The sequence below is a fragment of the Notechis scutatus genome, chromosome 1, assembly GCF_049901735.1.
Source record: "Notechis scutatus isolate UNSWTSFEM ecotype Mainland chromosome 1, rNotScu1.2, whole genome shotgun sequence".
Classification (NCBI taxonomy): domain Eukaryota; kingdom Metazoa; phylum Chordata; class Lepidosauria; order Squamata; family Elapidae; genus Notechis; species Notechis scutatus.
In genome coordinates this window covers 186,816,941-186,835,284 of record NC_142009.1, presented here as the reverse complement: position 1 = coordinate 186,835,284, position 18,344 = coordinate 186,816,941, and the positions used below count along the sequence as shown (strand labels likewise).

Here is an 18,344-nt window from a genome sequence, read left to right as displayed (position 1 = left end):
AGCAAATCTGGTAAAGGGATTTGAGGTCAACGAATAAAATATTTCTATGGTTTTTTTAGAATTTCCAACAAAGGGAGGGGGAGCAATGCAGCAGCTTGCAAACAAACTGCATTCCATAAATGTTTTCAAAGATAGTAACAATGTGACTGAAGCTTCTGCCATGCTAAATTCTAAGGAGGGCATGACTGTTGGCTATAGATGTGTCCTACTGGAGAATATGAATTACAATACACCCAGGGGGTGGGGGGAAACCAGGGTCAAGGGTGACAATTATGTAGCTTGGAGTTGGCTACACTCAGGCAGTGCCGGACAGTTTAACTCCCAATAAATCATTTTTAAGTTTTGGAAGTATGGCTCGAGACACATGATTTACATGGGGGTAACTGCCAGAATCCTGACAGTTTTTTTTTTAACTTGATGCAATTCTATATAGAGTCTTGAAATAAGAGTTTTGGCTGCAATTCCAGATGCTGATTATTCCCTTTAAACCCTTTCTAGTCTGGCATATCTACAGTACCTGCTCAGCACAGAACCACTGAAAGGGGAAGTTTCAAGTTTACATACAACAGGATGCACAAGGAGGGACTAGAAATGAACTGCTTAGCTCTCCCACAATTTGCCCTCAAAGTCAGAATGGCTCCCATCCTTATTAATATTTAGGTGGGCCATTAAAATGCTTGGAAAGAAAAGGGAAAGGGATGACCAGCAGCAAGGATGAAGGACAGTCACCAGGAGTTGCTGTTAGAAGATCTGAAAGACTGGGCTAGGAGCAGATTGTCATGGAAACCTATGTGGTTGCTGAATCAACACCCAACTTGAAGGCACATACTCATTTAAGATATTTTTATGTAGATCCTTTGGGGATAAATGTTATATATCAGACTAAAGTACTATCCAGTGCTCCTTTCAAGAGACAGCTGGTCATTTCTTTAAAAAAAAGTTTCCTGAAAACTACCTAGTATCTTTTTCTTAGTTTTCTTCTGAAATATAGAATGGCTACATTCTTAAACTTTAAATTGCAAACATACTTAAAAGAATAGAATTGAATAACAATCCTACTAGCTGCTCTATAAACTCCAACTTTGCATGGGTACTAGTCTTAAATCTTAATTGTGCAATTGTTTGCCTAGTGCATCCAAACTGCAAAATTATTAATACGACCAATGGGGTTATTTAACAAAACAATGAAAGGAACCTTGGAGGTCTTCCAGTCCTCAAGCAGGCGACCCTATACCATTTCAGACAAGTGGTTGTCCAATCTTTTCTTAAAAAACTAAAATTTAGGATGCCAAAGATCCCCCACTCGCCAATAAAGCCTTGTTCAATCTGGCTTTGGAGACTTTTAATGCATTTCAAGTCAAATATATGAAAATATAAGAGCTACAAAAAAGTGAGGATAATAAAAGCTTAGATTCACAAGAAGCTGTGTTCTACATCCAGTGAATCGCTCTCCCATTCAACCACATTGAGTCACATAGTTGTACAGCTTTGGCTGAAACAAAATCATACTTTGCATAACAATTTACTAAATCGTCAAAAGAAAAAAATGCAACCACTTTAAAAGTACAAAACGCTAAACCTTCCAATGATCAGGTTCCTGAAGCCCCATTAATTTTAACGAAAACGTTAAGCATGTGCTTAATGTTCCTCCTCTTAAGCTATTCTTCAAAGTGCTTGTCTTTGGGTTGGGTTGTGTCCTATTGCTGTATTATACATATCAGTTTACACTACATTCAAGCTGCTATATTAAAGTAAATACACTTGTAAGCTAAAAAAATCATTTGTATTTATAAAATGATGTACCTTAAGACATAAAGTTAATTTTGTAAATACGTAGGATTAGCAGATAAATCACACTTGATGCTTATTTGAATAAAGCCAACTATAGAAATGGTATATAAATAAGACATCTTGAAATATTTACACAAACACAAAAACTACTGAAGTGGCTGTTATATAACAGGAAGAACTAGTGTATTTTGGAAGTATTAACCATGTGCATACATTTTGTTTTACGCTAATGATTTAGTGCATTCATACATTTGACTAAAGAAACATGTCACTTGAGAAAGGACAACATTGGGTTCCATGATACTTATCAATAGAAAATAGCAATGTAAAAATATTCATGGATTATTAATTTTTTTTGTCTCCTTGATCTTCAGAACTTAGTCTCTAGCTTCTTGCTCTTAGGCACAAGGAAAATGCTCCCATCTCTGGTTTGCTGCAGTGAGTAATCATTAGGGGAGTATGGCTTGCCATCTTCATCTCGAAGCATGCTGAAGACTTCAAGGTACAGGGTGCTCAGCTGCTTTTTCAGCAGCTGCAGGCTTTTGTCATTCTCCACCTTCTCTTTCAGGAGCTTCTCTTTCTCATCCTTCAGGTAATCCAGATCATGCTCCAACTCAGTAATATTTTCCAGTTTCCTTTTACGGCAGTTCTGAGCAGCTACTTTGTTCTTGCCTCGCCTTCGTATGTCACGAATCAGACTGAGCTGAGCCTCGTTGAACTGCTGCTTGGACATCATTTCATTGAAGTCATCCACAGGGAGGTTAATGATTTTTTCAACAGGAAAAGGGATCTTCAGAGCTTTTGCTCTCAGCTCATCTCTAGTGAGATAAGCTTCTTCTTGGTTGAAAGACTTATCTTTCATAAATGGAGCTTCAACGTGACCAGGATTGGCAGGCAATTCTCTCTGAGGTGTACTAGTAAGCAGTAAGTCAGGCTTTGGAGTGCCTTGCTCCAGAGATGGAGAGGCAGGAGCCTGCAGGTGAAATGAATGAATCGAGGCATTGCTCGGTGACACAATTCCAGGGGCACAATCGATCTCCTCCATTTCTGAATCACTGCATCCAAAGCCTGCATCCTGACAGACCGAAGAAGACTCAACAGAATGAGCTGGGGAGGTTATATTGGGACTTGCATTCAGTGAAATACCAGAGTCGGAATCATTATACTCTGGGGCATTTCCTACAAGATCCTGCTTAAAAGCTTTGCACTGAGCAAAATCCGAAAGATCAATCGGTTCGCTTAAAAAGCCAGCAATTGCCTGATCCACAAAATGAGATGGTGGGGTAGCCACTCTGGGATTCATCTTCACATCAATAAAGGAATAGAAATCCTCACAGAAATCAGTGCTACGTTGACTAGAATCTTCTGGCAACCCTATGCTGGAATAGGGATCCTCCAAAGGTTTCAGGAAGTCTTGACTGCCATTAACAACTTCTTTCTCCATGACAGATAATGAACTGTAGAAGTTAAAGTCATCGGTTGCCTCTGAAGTGGTATTGACGGCAAATAGGTTTGATGTTACATCGGCAAGGCTGTCATTTTGTATATTAAGACACTGTAGAAAGAAAGATTCAAAAAAATGTTCAGCAATAACACTTACATGCTAGTCTTACATATTTCCATTGTAGAGTTATACTGGGGGGTTTTCTGGTCTGAAAGCCACACTAGAATTTTTAGCAGCATGCTTTCATGCAGCATAGCAACTAAGCTTTGGTTTAATTCAATTTAAATGTAATTCAGAGCAGTCGTATGATTCCTTTCCATCTGTTTTAACATTTTTTCCCTTCTGTCACATGAAAAATGACAACTAGGAGAGGACAACTCTGAGGAGGATGATCTCCCTGTGTTTTACATATTAGCAGTTTCTAAGTAGGTGAAGCATATGTGAAGCTAGGGAGGCAGTATTTATGGGTAATCTTGTGCCACACACACATGGACACTAGTTTTTACTGTCACCTTTTTACATACTATGAGACTATGGATAGACAAATATCATGCAAAAGAAATAAAGGAGAGAGATGCAAGTAATTAGTAGGCCCCTTTCACCACTGACAATTTCAAAAAGGTAATGTGAATATTGAGAAAGGGATGAAATGCATTAGAACCTTGAAACTACATCGATCAACCTTTCAGTCATTCAACTCGTATTTGAACTCACTCAACAAATTTACTTAAATGTAAGAGTTTGCATAAGCCTATGCTGTTCCTCATAACTGGAACTGAACCATTCCCTTTGTGGGACTGAGTGGACTTTGAAAAGTGATGTGACTTTTCAGGGCAAATAACTAGACCTACCCAGCTTCTTTCTTCGAGAATGAACTTCTGTTTGAGAAATTTCTGCATACAGAGTAAAATAATTAGCCTTTTGCTTATAAATTCCTGCTCCTGTGACTATTGTTACTCTAGATTTACAAAGTATCATTTTTTTTATAAAACAGTATCCATGATATATGAAATTTTGGGGGCTTTTAATGTCTCTGATGAGCTTGCAAGTAATTAGATTTCTGGAGTACCAAGTTTAACCAACTATTTTGTTTATTTTTAAGAAAAAGCAGGCTTACTCTTCCTGTGCAATTATGGATAAAACTGATATGGGTAAGATTTTTTCAACCCACCCCCCCAATTATCAAAGAGATATTAAATAGCAAACTTTCTGGCAATCTCTCAGTATCATCAAGGTTGACTTAGCCTTCCATCCTTCCAGGGTGGGTAAAATAGGGAGCCAGATTGTTGTGGGCAATATGCTGATTCTGTAAACCAATTAGAGAGGGCTGTGAAGCCCTGTAAAGTGTATATAAGTCTAGGTGCTATTACTGTACTGTAAGTGGTATATCCAAAAGAATAACCAAGTAGCCTTTCAATACATTTTCAAGCAAACTAGCTATAGGATTATAATGCACATTAGGGCTTAATTCTATTTGAAAATTGCAAATGCAATTACTGTACAGTTTATAATACACATTCTCTCTAGAAAATGCTATTTAATTCGCACTACAATTAAATCTTCTTGGTTATAAGTTAAGTATTTCATAGCTATTAGATCAGTGCCAACTGGTTACTTGGTGAAGTTTCTAACTCTTTTTCTTCCATTGAATTATCCTACACAAAGCGATGTGGGAGAGAATTGACCAAGAAGACAAAAATGCTAACATTGATTTTTCGTTTTAGTAAAATATCTGTCCAAAATACATGGTCAAACATTGACAGCAAATATTACCTGCAGTTCTGGAATAGACAGGAGTTCTTCCCACACTTGTTCTATATCTTGTGTGTTTTCCACTTTTGTATCTAATAATTCTGGAATCGTAGATTGAAGTACAGGTGAGTCAAGCTGCTGCATGTGGTTAGATTCCAAAAAGACCTGGTTGGCAGCCATTTCCAAAGGCGCCACTTGTTGAAATTCAGCTGGGGAAATCTAGAATATATGAAATATGAATATTGATATACCTATGCTTGGAACCTTAAACATTAGCATAAAAAGATGCATATCATAAAATCTGTGACTCACAATATTAAGAGAAATGTAGAAACAAGAGATGCAGTTCAGTCCATAAAGACTGTTAAAGTGGTGAATATTTACCTCACTCTCGTCTACAAATGAAAATGTTTCTGCTAAAATCTGCATGCAATCATCAAACAGATCATCTGCATCTTCTTTGGAAATATGAACATTCTGTGTAAAAAGGACAGAAGGTTACGATTGTGTTAAATGCAGATTCATTGAAGACACCCACAGCAACTACAGTGAAAGAAACTAGAAAGAGGGAATACAGGGTTCTAATCATAGGTGGTATTCAGCAGGTTCTGACCAGTTCTGGAGAACCGGTAGCGGAAATTTTGAGTAGTTCGGAGAACCAGCAAATCCCACCTCTGACTGGCCCCATCCCCATCTACTCTCTGCCTCCCGAGTCCCAGCTGATCAGCTGGGTCTTCTTTTGTTGCCCTGCACAGGAGAACGGAGCTGGAAAGCAGGTTAGTGGGGTGGGGAGGGAATGGGGATTTTGCAGTAACCTTCTCCCAGGACTGGGGAGGGAATGGAGGTTTAACAGTATCCTAACCCTGGAGTAGATGGAGATTTAACAGTATCCTTCCCCTGCCATGCCCACCAAGCCACGCCCACAGAACTGGTAGTAAAAAAAGTTTGAATCCCACCACTGGTTCCAATCAATAAAAACAAAAGGAGTTATATGTTTACAGCTATACCTGTGAATAATTGTTGGATATGGCAGAATTTCCAGATTCAACAACTTGAGCTGGTTCGATAGGAACAAATTCCCCGGTTTCCTCATCCAGCCGCAACTCAGCAAGAAAGGCCTTTTCTTGCTCTTTCTGAAGCTGCTCTTGTCTCTCACTTTCGAGCTTTTTCTGCTTCTCAAGTTCATATTCTTTCTTCCTTTGGCTGAAATCAAAAACTTCACGCCTTGCTCCAAGATCTATGTCTTGTCTCCAGAGAATGTCAATCAGAGACACATCCTATATGCAAGAGAGACAGAAAATAAAGGACATCAGGGCTGTCTGCATTTTAAATGTACTATTCAAAAAGAGTGGCCATTATATCCCATAATAAAAACATTCAGTAAGTATTTGATTACAAAACATGGAAATGTACCAATAAGAATAGTTACTTGTTAAAAGAAAACATTACTTGCACTAATTCTGAGCACTATTTGAAGCTAATGTAAAATATATGTACTGTAAGCACTTACCTGAAAACAATCCTATCAATTATTTGTGAATAAACATGCACTGGAGTTGACTGCAGGCCTGTAGTCTTAAATGTGTTTATTGCATATTAGTAAATGTGAATAGGACTGAATTGTCTATGTCCGTGATGGCAAACCTATGGCATGCGTGCCATATGTGGCACACAGAGCCATTTGTGCTGGCACATGAGCCGCAGGCAAACTTACCTCACTGCACATGTGCGTGCCTCACAGCTAATTTTTGGGTAGTTTGAGGCCTTTTTCGGCCTCCCAAAGGCTTGAGGAAGGCTTCTGCAGGCTTCTACAAGCTTTGTAGGTCGAAATCTAGCCCCGTTTTGTCACTTCCGGTATTTTTGGAAAAAACAGGAAGTGATGAAACGGGGCTAGATTTTGGCCTACAAAGCTTGTAGAAGTCTGCAGAAGACTTCCTCAAGCCTTTGGGAGGCCAAAAAAGGCCTCAAACCGCCCAAAAATCAGCTGTGAGGCGCACTGCAGGTAAGGGGGTGACGTGGGGGGGGATTGTCCACGCATGCGTAGGGGACGTGGGGGGGGCGCATATTGCCTTCTGGGTGCTGGCACGCGAGAGCGAGCATGCCAGCGCACACACAATTTTTGGCACAGGAGCCCAAAAAGGTTAGCCACCACTAGTCTATGTCATAAATAAGTATATCAGAGTCGAAAAAATATTCAAAAGCATGCACCAGCAACCATTAATAAGTACCTCAACACAGAATTACATAACGTTACATAGCAGAGGTCCCCAACCTCCAGTCCATGAACTGGTACCGGGCTACAGCGTGCCAGAAACCGGTCTGTGCAAACAAGTGAAGCCCCATCCATGGGATGCAGGCAGCATGCAAAACCATGCCACCTCCAGTCCACAGAAAAACCTCTCTTCACAGAACCGGTCCCTGGTGTCCAAAAGATTGGGAGCCACCATTATATACTGTATAATGTTCCAGAAACTTTTAATAAAATGGGAATGCTACTAATCTTGCCATATTTTTCTAAATGTCAGTGATTTTTCAAGATTGCCAAAACCACAGCTATGTAATACATTTTTGATATTGCTCATTACTATTGATAGGAATTACTGTATATGTCTACTGTTATTCACCACTTGTTACATGAATAGATAACTATTCTTTCCTTTAAAAAGATATTCAATATTTAGAAATCAACTTGATTAAGTTAATTCCAGTTTCTTCATTACTATTTTGTCTTAATAAAGGAATTGGCCAGCCAAGGATATTGAATACTTATAAATTAAGGCAGTGGTGGTGAACCTATGGCACGTGTGCCACAGATAGCATGCAAAATCCTCTCTGTGGGTACGTGTGGCATTGTCCCAGCTCAGCTCTGCCATGCATGCACCCGCGCCTCTCGCCAGCCAGCTGGTCTTTGGATCTCTGCCACGTGTGGGAGAGGGGCAGGGTGCATGCGGGGGATGTGCATGTGCATGTAGGGGGCACACGTGTGGGGAGTGCGCATGCGCAGGAGCGCACACATGTTGCATTTTGGGGGGGTGCCCACGCTTTGGGCACTCGGTGCCAAAAAGGTTCGCCATCACTGGATTAAGGCAAATCTCCCTTTAAGGCACAGGTTTCAAACTCGTGGTGTTACGTTGCCATCAAGCGACATTTCGTGACGCTTTTTCCATTCGTGAAGCTGGGGTGGGTGTGGCTTGCACATGACGCATCTGCCCATGGGCCGCTAGTTTGACACCCCTGCTTTAAGGATACTTCAAAAAGTTACAACAGTAAAGGATACCAGATATTGCAAGCTCAGTTATTTTATAAAAAATAAATCTAGGGAAAAATCCAGGAGAATTATTCTGCTAGGTCACAACAATATTTTATTGTTCAGCCATAAATTCATACTCTAATATCAAATCTTTGAATAAAGCCTTCATTGCAAAATAACTAAAAAGAAACTTAACTCATATGTTCTTATCATCCCTTATACCAGGGGTATCAAACTCAATTTCATTGAGGGCCTCATCAGGGTTGTGTTTGACCTCGGGGGGCCAGGTGGGCATGGCCAGCTCAACATCACTCATGTTGAGGACACCTGTGGTGGCCCAGATGGGGCTGGGGTGATTCATTGTCTCCAGCTTTGTTTTCGTCTGTGACGGCCTCCTGCAGCCCTCTGCCAATGAAAACGGAGCTCCATTTTCGCTGGCAGAGGCACCATGGGCCAGTCCTTCGCTGTTTCCAGGGCGACCCCACAGGCCAGATCTAAGCACCCAATGGGACGGGTGCAACCCACAGGCTTATAGTTTGACACTACTGCCTTAGATTTACCTCAATCAGAAGTACTGCACATATTTTCACACAGCTCCAATTGCACTGCTTTTTTCAACAAGGAGGTTGTTTTATATGTAATATTTATATTCTGACCACATATATATTGCTCTAAGATATGGATCCCTGAAAGCTGTTCATTTTTTATAGGGTTCAACTAGGGGTTGGAATAGAAAACCTTCCAACTTTATTATTCTATGTTCAAAGATAATTATCTCCTTCTAGGCAATACAACTGGTACTCAGATAATACATGTGGTATATCCTCAATCTCTGGTAAACCACAAATAAATATACAGTAGGTAGTGAACTCAATTAAACCTTTCAGATTAACCACTGTATCTAACTGTTGCAATCTTGCATAGATAAACATCCATCTAAGATACTTGGGCTTTTTGTAATTGAATATTTTTCAGTTTGAAAATTATATTTGTAGTGGGTCATCCATTTAAGCATTTCAGCCTTGCTGAGAGTAGCCACTGTATCTCTCTGAGTTTCTATGCCAGAGATTCCTTGTACAATAATTTTCTTAACTTATTACCCAGGTACTGCTATACAAGAAGCAGGAAGCCCACAGCTCCTAATGTAATGTGTAACTTATACTATCCAGGAGGATTCTAATTGAAGTGTAGTCTGTCCTATCAACTACAATTTTGGGAATCTATCGTTTTTTATTTAGAAATTATTTTCTACCAATAAAGATGATCCCCCCCCCCCCAATTTCTTATTCATACAAAGACCTATTCCATTTCTCAAATTTCTTTTTTTTAAATAAACTTTGAATTTTATTATATTAAAAACATAAAAAATATATAATAACAGCTGTTTGTGGTGCTTATTGTGTAACAATCATTTGTGCGATATTTACAAATATTAATTTGTGCATAATTATATTCTTATCTTATCTATATTCTATATTTAATAATTCCTTATCCTTAGTCTGTCTCCGATCTATCCAGTTACACCATTGTTCCCATACTTTATAAAATATTGAAGATTCCTTATCTTTTAAACTCAGCGTTAATTTATCCATTTCAGCACAATTCATAACTTTTGGTATAACCAGGTGTTCCTCTACAGGTGTATATGGCTGTTTCCAACACTGGGCAAAGGCAATCCTGGCAGCAGTCAGCATGTGTAATAATAAGTATTTTGTACTCTTTACATATTTTTTTGAAGATCCCCAATAGGAAGAGTTCTGGTTCTAGGTCTAGTTGTTCATTGGTGATTTCCTGTAGCCAATTTTGAATTTTGAGCCAGTATTTTTGAGCCTCTGGGCAAGACCACCACATATGATAATATGTTCCCTTTTTTTTTTTTTTTTTACATTTCCAACATACGGAACTCATTTTAGGGTACATTTTCGCTAATCTCGAAGGGGGTAAGTGCCACCTATAGAACATTTTATATGCATTTTCTTTGTATGTTACTGATTTTGTTAATTTGTGGTTTCTATTCCATACAGTCTCCCACTCTGATAACTTTATGTTATGACCAATATTTTGACCCCATGTGATCATGCATCCTTTCACTACTTCTTCTAATTCTACTTCTAGGAGATACTTGTAAATTTTGGTAATATTTTTTTTATCTGGGCCTAATAAAATTTTGTCTAATTGTTGAGGTTTCAAGTATATTCCATACTCCTTTACATCCTTTTTATATCAACTTTGTATTTGAAGATAAGCCCACCAGTCTACTCGTAGCCCTTGTTCTTGGAGCTCTTGTATTGTTTTTAAATTTCCATTTGTATCCAATAAGTCTTTATATTTTAACATTTTGTTCAGGTCTAAATTATTTGGGTGGATCATCGCTTTCATTGTAGATAGCCAAATTGGGATTTTTATATATTGTTTCTTTTTAACCTTGATCCAATTATATATCAATGAATCTCTAATCAGATGCCTGTGGAAATAATTTTTGTTTAGTAGGTCCTATATCCCAATAAAGGCATGCCATCCCCTCTGAAGGTCATGATCTTCTATAGCTAATATTCTTTTGTTCTTTAAATTAATCCAATCTTTTAGCCAAACTAATGTTGCTGCACTATAATATAATTCCCAATTTGGCAATCCAAAGCCCACTCTGCTCTTCATATCTTGTAGTAATTTCATTTTTATTCTGGGTTTTTTACCCTGCCAGATAAATTTTGCTGTCATTTTATTAAGATTATCGAAAAAGGTTTTTTCTAATTTAACTGGAATAGTTTGAAATAAATAAAGAAATTTTGGTAATATAGACATTTTTATGGCTGCTATTCTTCCTAATAATGACAGTTGCATTTTCATCCATAATTCCAAATCTTTTTTTGTTTGTTGTAATAGCTTATTATAATTATTCTCCTTTATCGCCTTACAGTGTGCTGTCAGCCATATTCCCAAATATTTATTTTTTTCTTGTTGTTTGGAGTCCGAGCACCCTTTCTAATTTTGTTATTTGTAGATCTGTTAAGTTTTTTTACTAAAAGTTTCATTTTCTGTCTATTAATTTTCAATCCTGCCACCGCTCCATATCTTTCTAGTTCCTTAATTAATATTTGTCCTTTTTCTATTGGATCTTCCATAATAAAAGCCATATCGTCTGCAAAAGCTTGCAGTTTATATTCTTCATTTTTAATTTTCAATCCTTTTATTTCAGGATTTTGTCTCGCTCTTTCTAATAGTATTTCTAATGATAATATGAAGAGCAAAGGGGACAACAGACAGCCTTGTCAGACTCCTTTTTCTATATTTATAGTTTGGGTATTCTCTCCATTTATTATGATATTTGCTTTTTATACTGAATAAATTGCTGTTATAATCTTCTCAAATTTGGTGCTGAAATTCATACATAAATTTGCTGAATCATAAATTGCCAATTAAGATTGTCGAAAGCCTTTTGAGCATCCAAAAAAACAAGAGCTACCTGCTTCCCTGGATGGGCTTCATAATATTCCAAACTATCCATTATTATTCTTAAATTGTTCCTAATTTGTCTATTTGGGAGAAATCCGTTTTGGTCTGCATGTATGTAATCGTTCAGAATTTTCTTTAATCTAGTAGCAATAATAGTAGTAAATATTTTATAATCTACATTCAACAAAGAAATTGGTCTATAGTTTTGTATCATTCTGGCATCTGAATCCCCCTTCGGGATTAGCAAAATTAATGATTCTCTCCACGTGTCTGGCATTTTAGCAGATAATAATATCTCATTATATAAATCCACCATTATTGGTCCCACTTGTTCTTCTATTGCTCTATAAAATTCTGCTGGGAAGCCATCAGGGCCTGGGGTTTTAATACTATTCTGGGTTCTAATTGCTTGTTTTAATTCTGTCATAGATATGACCTTTATCAAAAATTCTTTCATCTCATCGTTAATTTCTCGAATTCTTTTTTCTCTTAGATATTCCCTTATCTGATCTTTACCTACTCTCTCTTTCTTATACAGATTCTCAAAATATTTATGTGCAATCTCTTATTTATTCTCTATTGTATGTTGATAATTTCCACTTTCATCTTGTAGTTGGTAGATGGTTCTTTTCTCTTTCTCTTTTTTAAGCTTATAAGAGAGCCATCTGCCAGGCTTATTTGCTTGTTCAAAATATATTTGCTTGGTTGCTTTCAAGTTGCTAATCAATTCTTCCTATTCCATTAAACTGAGTTTATGTTTATAGAGAATCAATTGTTCTTGTATTTTAACGTTTTGTGGGGCATCCTGTAATTCGGATTCTAGTTTCTTAATTGTTTGGTATAAATTGTTGTGTTGAGCATGTTTTTCTTTATTTTTTTGTGCAGTGTAAGATATTATAATTCCCCGTATAATGGCTTTCATAGCATCCCATAAATTTTGGATAGTTGTGTCTGTTATTGTTTTCTTTAAAATAGAAAGTTAATTCTTCCTGAAGTTTCTTTATAAATTCCTCATCCTTTAATAGTTGAGAATTCTAAAGTCCACCTTCTTGATTTTTTCTTACCTTTCCAATTGATTCTAAGAGGGCTGTGGTCTGCCCAAGAGTTCGGTATAATTTCTGCTTCTGTCACATCTTCTACTAGATCTCCACTCATCCATGCCATATCAGTGTGTGACCATGAGTGGTGGGGATTTGAGTAGAAAGTGAATTGTCTCTTATCTGGATTTAATTTTCTCCATACATCTATTAAATTTGAATTCTTTAATCATTTCTACACAAATTTTAGGTAATTCTCTCTTCTTTTTTTCCCCTTCCCTTCTTATTCCTCCCATTATCATCTTTTTGATGATCTGCTACAGCATTAAAATCCCCTATAATGCAAATATTTTTCCTTTCCAGTTCAATGATTTTGGCATATAAAGCCTTATAGAATTCTTTTTGATTGGCATTAGGGGCGTAAATTACCACCAATAGGATTTTTTTGAATTTATCTGTATTTCTATTGCTAGAACTCTTCCTTTGGGGTCTGCAAATATTAATGTTGCTTTTATCTCTTCTTTAATGTAAACTATTCCATTCTTTTTTTCGTTATCTGCAGAAGCCATAAACGCTGTCCCTAATTTGGAGCAAACTAAATATTTTTCCTGTGTTTTTAAAATGTGTGTTTCCTGTAAACAAACAATATCTGCATTTTGTTGTATCAACTTTGCCAGAATCCTTTGTCTTTTTATTTTTGAGTTTAAGCCATTTATATTAATGGATAAGAGTTTCACCTCTTTTTCCATAGTTCTAGTTGTATATATTTCTTTATCTCCTAATCGCACTATTTTTTTCTCTTTACGTTACTTCTGTTAATCTAAAATCTTCTCTTTCTTGTTGTTACTGGATGTTTTTTCTTACTTCTTGTTTTTTCTTCTTTATTTTTGATTAGTCTTATTCTTCTTGAAAGTTTAAGTCTAATTATTTCTCGGTCTTTGCCTTGTAGTTACTCCAAGTTCTACTTGTGGTTGATACTGTGCCTTGCTTTCTTCTTTTTCTTCTTGTTGTTGCTGGTTGTTTTTCAAGTTTTCTGGGGTCTTCTGTCCCTTCTTCTGGGGTCTTCTGGTCTTCTTGAGATTCCGGTTCTAATTCGTCTTTGCTGGTCTGCTCTTCAGAGCCTACCAGTCTTTCATAGAAATCTTGGGCTTTTTCAAAAGAGTCTACTTTAATTTTTCTTTCCCCCCAAGTAATTAACATCCCTTCCGGGACAAGCCATTTAAACATAATACCTTTTCGATTTAATTGAGCCGCCAGGGATTTGTAATCTCGGCTTGCTTCTCTAACCCTTCTTGGGATTTGTTTAAGAACTGAGATTTCTTTGTCCTTATACTTGATTGTTTCATCTCTCAATATTTTATATATAATGTCCTGGACCTTTCTTCTTGCAAAACGTACATGCACTTTGTTAGGTATAACATTGATACCAAATATGGTTTGGGTGAATAAATATATAAAACTTAGATATCATGGTTTAAGTGCTTATCACTTTAAGCACAATGCAGCAGGCAATTAGCCGATTAAGGGTGCGGTTAGAAGTTACAATATAAGGAAGCATTAGAAGCTGTGAACTGGCTGTAACTGTGAGCTGGCTGTAACTGTGTGCTGCTGCGACTAACTGTGATTACTGACTGTGAGTGCCTGTGACTGAACTGTTATTGTTTGCTACTGTTTGCTGAATATCCAGCGTTTGTTTCTCTGGAGAGTGAAACCGGAGGAGGAGAAGATATCTTTATCGGCTGATAAAGATATTGCAAGGACTCTTAACTTGGACTATACTAGTGAGTCTTACTGGATGGAAATACTGTGAATGAATTAATGGACTGAATGACAATGCTTAAACTCTAACTGGATTAAAAACTATTTAAACTACAAACAAGGTTTGTGTTCAGTGTGTGTATACTCTGGGGCCCTTCCGCTCTTCTTTGGCTGCCTGGCTTGACTACTGCTGCAATACTCTGCTAGGGGTTAATCCCCAAAACCCTAACATTGGTTATGGGCCCAGCAGCATAGTCTAACTAACTAGGATATAGCAGAGAGAGTTGGTGTGAGTTGCACATTACTGTAAAAACAAACTGTTTTAATTAGTTTAAAATAGTCAAAATATCTGAAGAGTAATGGCACAAGTAAATTTGTCACAACTGTCCATGATATCCAGGCTGGATGGAACAAACTATGTTTCATGGTCAATGAAATGTAGTTTACTTCTACGCAGAGAAGGTTTGTGGGACATTATAGCAAACCCACCAGATGTGAGTAGCTGGGATCCTGCTGATGATGATGATAAAGAAAAGTTACAAGACTTTAAACTGAAAAATGAGCAGGCTTTATGCATCATAGGACTGACTCTCTGTGATCAGCAGCTTGTCCATATTCGTGGAGAAGAAAATGCTGCAAACTGCTGGGAGAACCTCAGGAAGATTTATGTTCGGGACAGTGTAGGAGCACATATAAATCTTACACGGAAGCTTTTTCGAACGCATCTTCAGAGGAATGGAGATATGTTAGTTCATTTAAACTGTATGAAGAGCATTTTTCAAGATTTGCAAGAAAAAGAGCTTATATTTAATGAACTGCAACAAGTCTACATAATATTATCTTCATTAGATCAAAGCTATGATGACTATGTGACTTCGTTGGAAGTATTGCCAAAAGAAAGCCTCTCATTAACCGAGATTACAGGCAGGCTACTAGAAGAAGCCAGAAGAAGGCGTGAGCGTGATGAGCTGAGAGAAGATAAGAAAGAAGAGAAATTATCTTCAAAGCTTGAAAGAAACCAGCAAAGCAAAGTAAAGCACCTGGAAGAAGAGAATTTATCTTCAACGGCATACACAATTAAAAAAGTGTTTTAATTGTGGAGGCAGAGGACATTTGGCAAGATTCTGCAAAAAGAGAAAAAGCCAGAATGTAAAAAAGCCAAAGAAAGCATTTGAACTAGCCACGTTTAGCAACTCTGATGTGAAGAATAATTTATGGGTGGTTGACAGTGGCGCATCCCACTGCATCACAAGAGATAAGACAAAATTTATAAAAATGTCTAAAAGCTCTCAACATATATCTCTTGCTAATGGCTGGAACCTGAAAGCGAAAGGTCAAGGTTTTGCACGTTGTCCGTATATAAACCAGGATATAAAAATGTTGTATGTACCGCAACTAAAGTTTAATTTGCTTTCAGTAAGGGTATTAGATAAATTAGGTTATGTAATTACTTTTAAAGATAATAATTGCATAATTGAAAAAGATAACAAAAGGGTAACTGCAGCTTTAAATGGAACATTATATGTCTTAGATAATAGTAAGAAAGGGGAGGCACAAACTGTATTTAATAATATAAAGCCTCATGATGAATGTATCCATTTATTGCATAGGCGTTTGGGGCATGTAAATTTTAAAATGCTAAAACGTACAGTTGAGTTATCTGAAGGAATAAGGTTAAAACCTTGTGATAAATATTTGCGTTGTAATGTTTGCTGTGAAGATAAGAGCAAGGTATTGCCTGCAAATAGGCTAAATGGTTTCAAAACAAAAGAACCTTTAGAAGTAGTATTTGCAGACATAATAGGTCCAAAGAAACCCAGTATGGGGGTGCTAGATATATACTGAGCATTATGGACCATTATTCTAGATATGGGTTTTGCTATTTAATGAAAAGCAAAACTGAAACATATCAACATTTTTTCAATTGGCTTAGGTTTGCTGAAAGAAAGTCTAAACGGCAACTGATAACCCTGGTGACAGATAATGGTACGGAATTTATTAATAACAAATTCCAGAACAGACTTAAGGTAGCTGGAATAGAGCATAAGAAGTCTGCTCCATACAGGCCAGAACATAATGCTTTTATTGAAAGAAGAGGCCAAACACTACAGGCAATGGTTAGAACAATGTTAAATGATTCTGGGTTACCTGATTCTTTGTGGGGGGAGGCTACAATGTGTGCTAATAACATATTGAACAACGTTGTTAATACAACAACAGGTGAAATACCATTTACCAGATGGCATGGCAGGAAACCTGACCTAAGTTACCTGCACACATTTGGTGCACCAGCATGGGTGCATATTCCTGCACAACTCAGAAAAAAAGGGCAACATAGAGCTAAAAGATTTTTCTTCGTTGGTTATCAGGCAAACCATAGGGCATATAGATTTTGGGAGAAAGGCACATCTAAAGTGTTATGTAGTGCTAGTGCCCAATTTCTAGAACATGAAGGATGGGAGAAATTAGAACAGGATGTCAATAAAGATGTAATTATTGAATCCTATAGAAATCCCATTAGTTATCCCTGTAACTTTAAAAATAAAGTAAAGAGACAAATACAGGATGAAATAGTGCCCATAAAGGAAGAAACAGATTCAATAGCTGAACAGGATGAGGAAGATGAACAGGTAGAAGTTCAACAAAGTCCTCCTGTAAGCCCTGTAATTCCCAGAAGAACTACACGTGTATCTAGACCGCCTGATAGGTACCAGGCTAACACAGTGTGCCAGATTAATCAAGTTCCTAATTCTGTTGAAGAAATTAAAAAGTATCCTAATAAGGAAAAAGAAAAATGGTATGCAGCAATGAATAAGGAACTGAATTCATTAAGAGATATGAAGGTGTATGAAAATGCCAAATTACCTGTAGGAAAGAAATCCATTGGCTGCAAATGGATATTTAAGGTAAAAATAGATAAAGATGGTAATTTAATCCATAAGGCAAGGTTAGTAGCCCAAGGTTTTAGGCAGAATGCTAATGACTATGATGAGGTGTTTGCACCTAGTCTTAAGGCAGCAACCTTGAGGGCAGCTTTAGTGTGGGCAGCTAGTAAAAACTATATAGTTAACCATTTAGATGTGGAAACTGCTTACTTGCACGCCCATTAAAACATATTATTTATATGAAAAAACCTGTTGGTATTAAAAGTGAAAATAAGGATAATAATGATTGTTGGTTGTTAAAGAAAAGCCTCTATGGTCTAAAACAATCAGGCTATGAATGGAACCAGTATATTGTAAAGGAACTAGACAATATAGGATTTAAAGCTGGTTTAGCCGATCCATGTCTGTTTAAGAGGGAGACAAATGGGAAAGTATCATTATTATTACTATTCACAGATGACATTGCATTGATAACTGAAACTAATGATGAAGCAAATAAAATAATAGCATCATTAGGAAAGAGAATAAAGATCAAGCAATTAGGGGAGATAAAGAAGTATCTCGGTTTGAATATAAAGAAAACACGGAAAGGTTATAAGATATCTCAGGAAGATAAGATAAGCAAATTGCTAAAAGATTACAAGATGGAGCTTTGTAAGCCAGCTAAGACTCCAATGAGTCAGGAGTTTAGCAACACTGATGATCAAAGCCCGGAGTTTGATAAGGTGATTTATCAATCTTTAATTGGTAGTTTGAGTTATATTAGTAATTGGTCTAGACCAGATATATCGTACTGCATGAATCAGTTGGCTAGATTCAATTCTGCACCATGTGAAAGACACTGGAATGCAGCTAAGAGGATATTAAGATATCTTAAAAAGACAATGAATTATTCATTGTATTTAGAACCAAAGGGTGATTTAATTTTGTGTGCTTATGCAGATGCTAGCTTTGCATCAGAAAGAGACACTAGA

General features: G+C 37.1%; 1 protein-coding gene across 1 annotated transcript in view; it reads right to left on the bottom strand.

The window, feature by feature from the left end:
- Positions 1-1,950: 1,950 nt before the first annotated feature.
- The window catches only part of NFE2L2 (NFE2 like bZIP transcription factor 2), a 44,190-nt gene continuing 27,796 nt past the window's right edge, over positions 1,951-18,344 (bottom strand). The window contains exons 2-5 of the mRNA XM_026668130.2: positions 5,995-6,264; positions 5,372-5,464; positions 5,009-5,206; positions 1,951-3,346 (exon numbers count right to left, since the gene is read on the bottom strand). Of these exons, the coding sequence (XP_026523915.1) occupies positions 2,162-3,346; positions 5,009-5,206; positions 5,372-5,464; positions 5,995-6,264 (1,746 nt within the window). The 3' untranslated portion in view covers positions 1,951-2,161. The remainder of the gene's footprint in view (positions 3,347-5,008; positions 5,207-5,371; positions 5,465-5,994; positions 6,265-18,344) is intronic.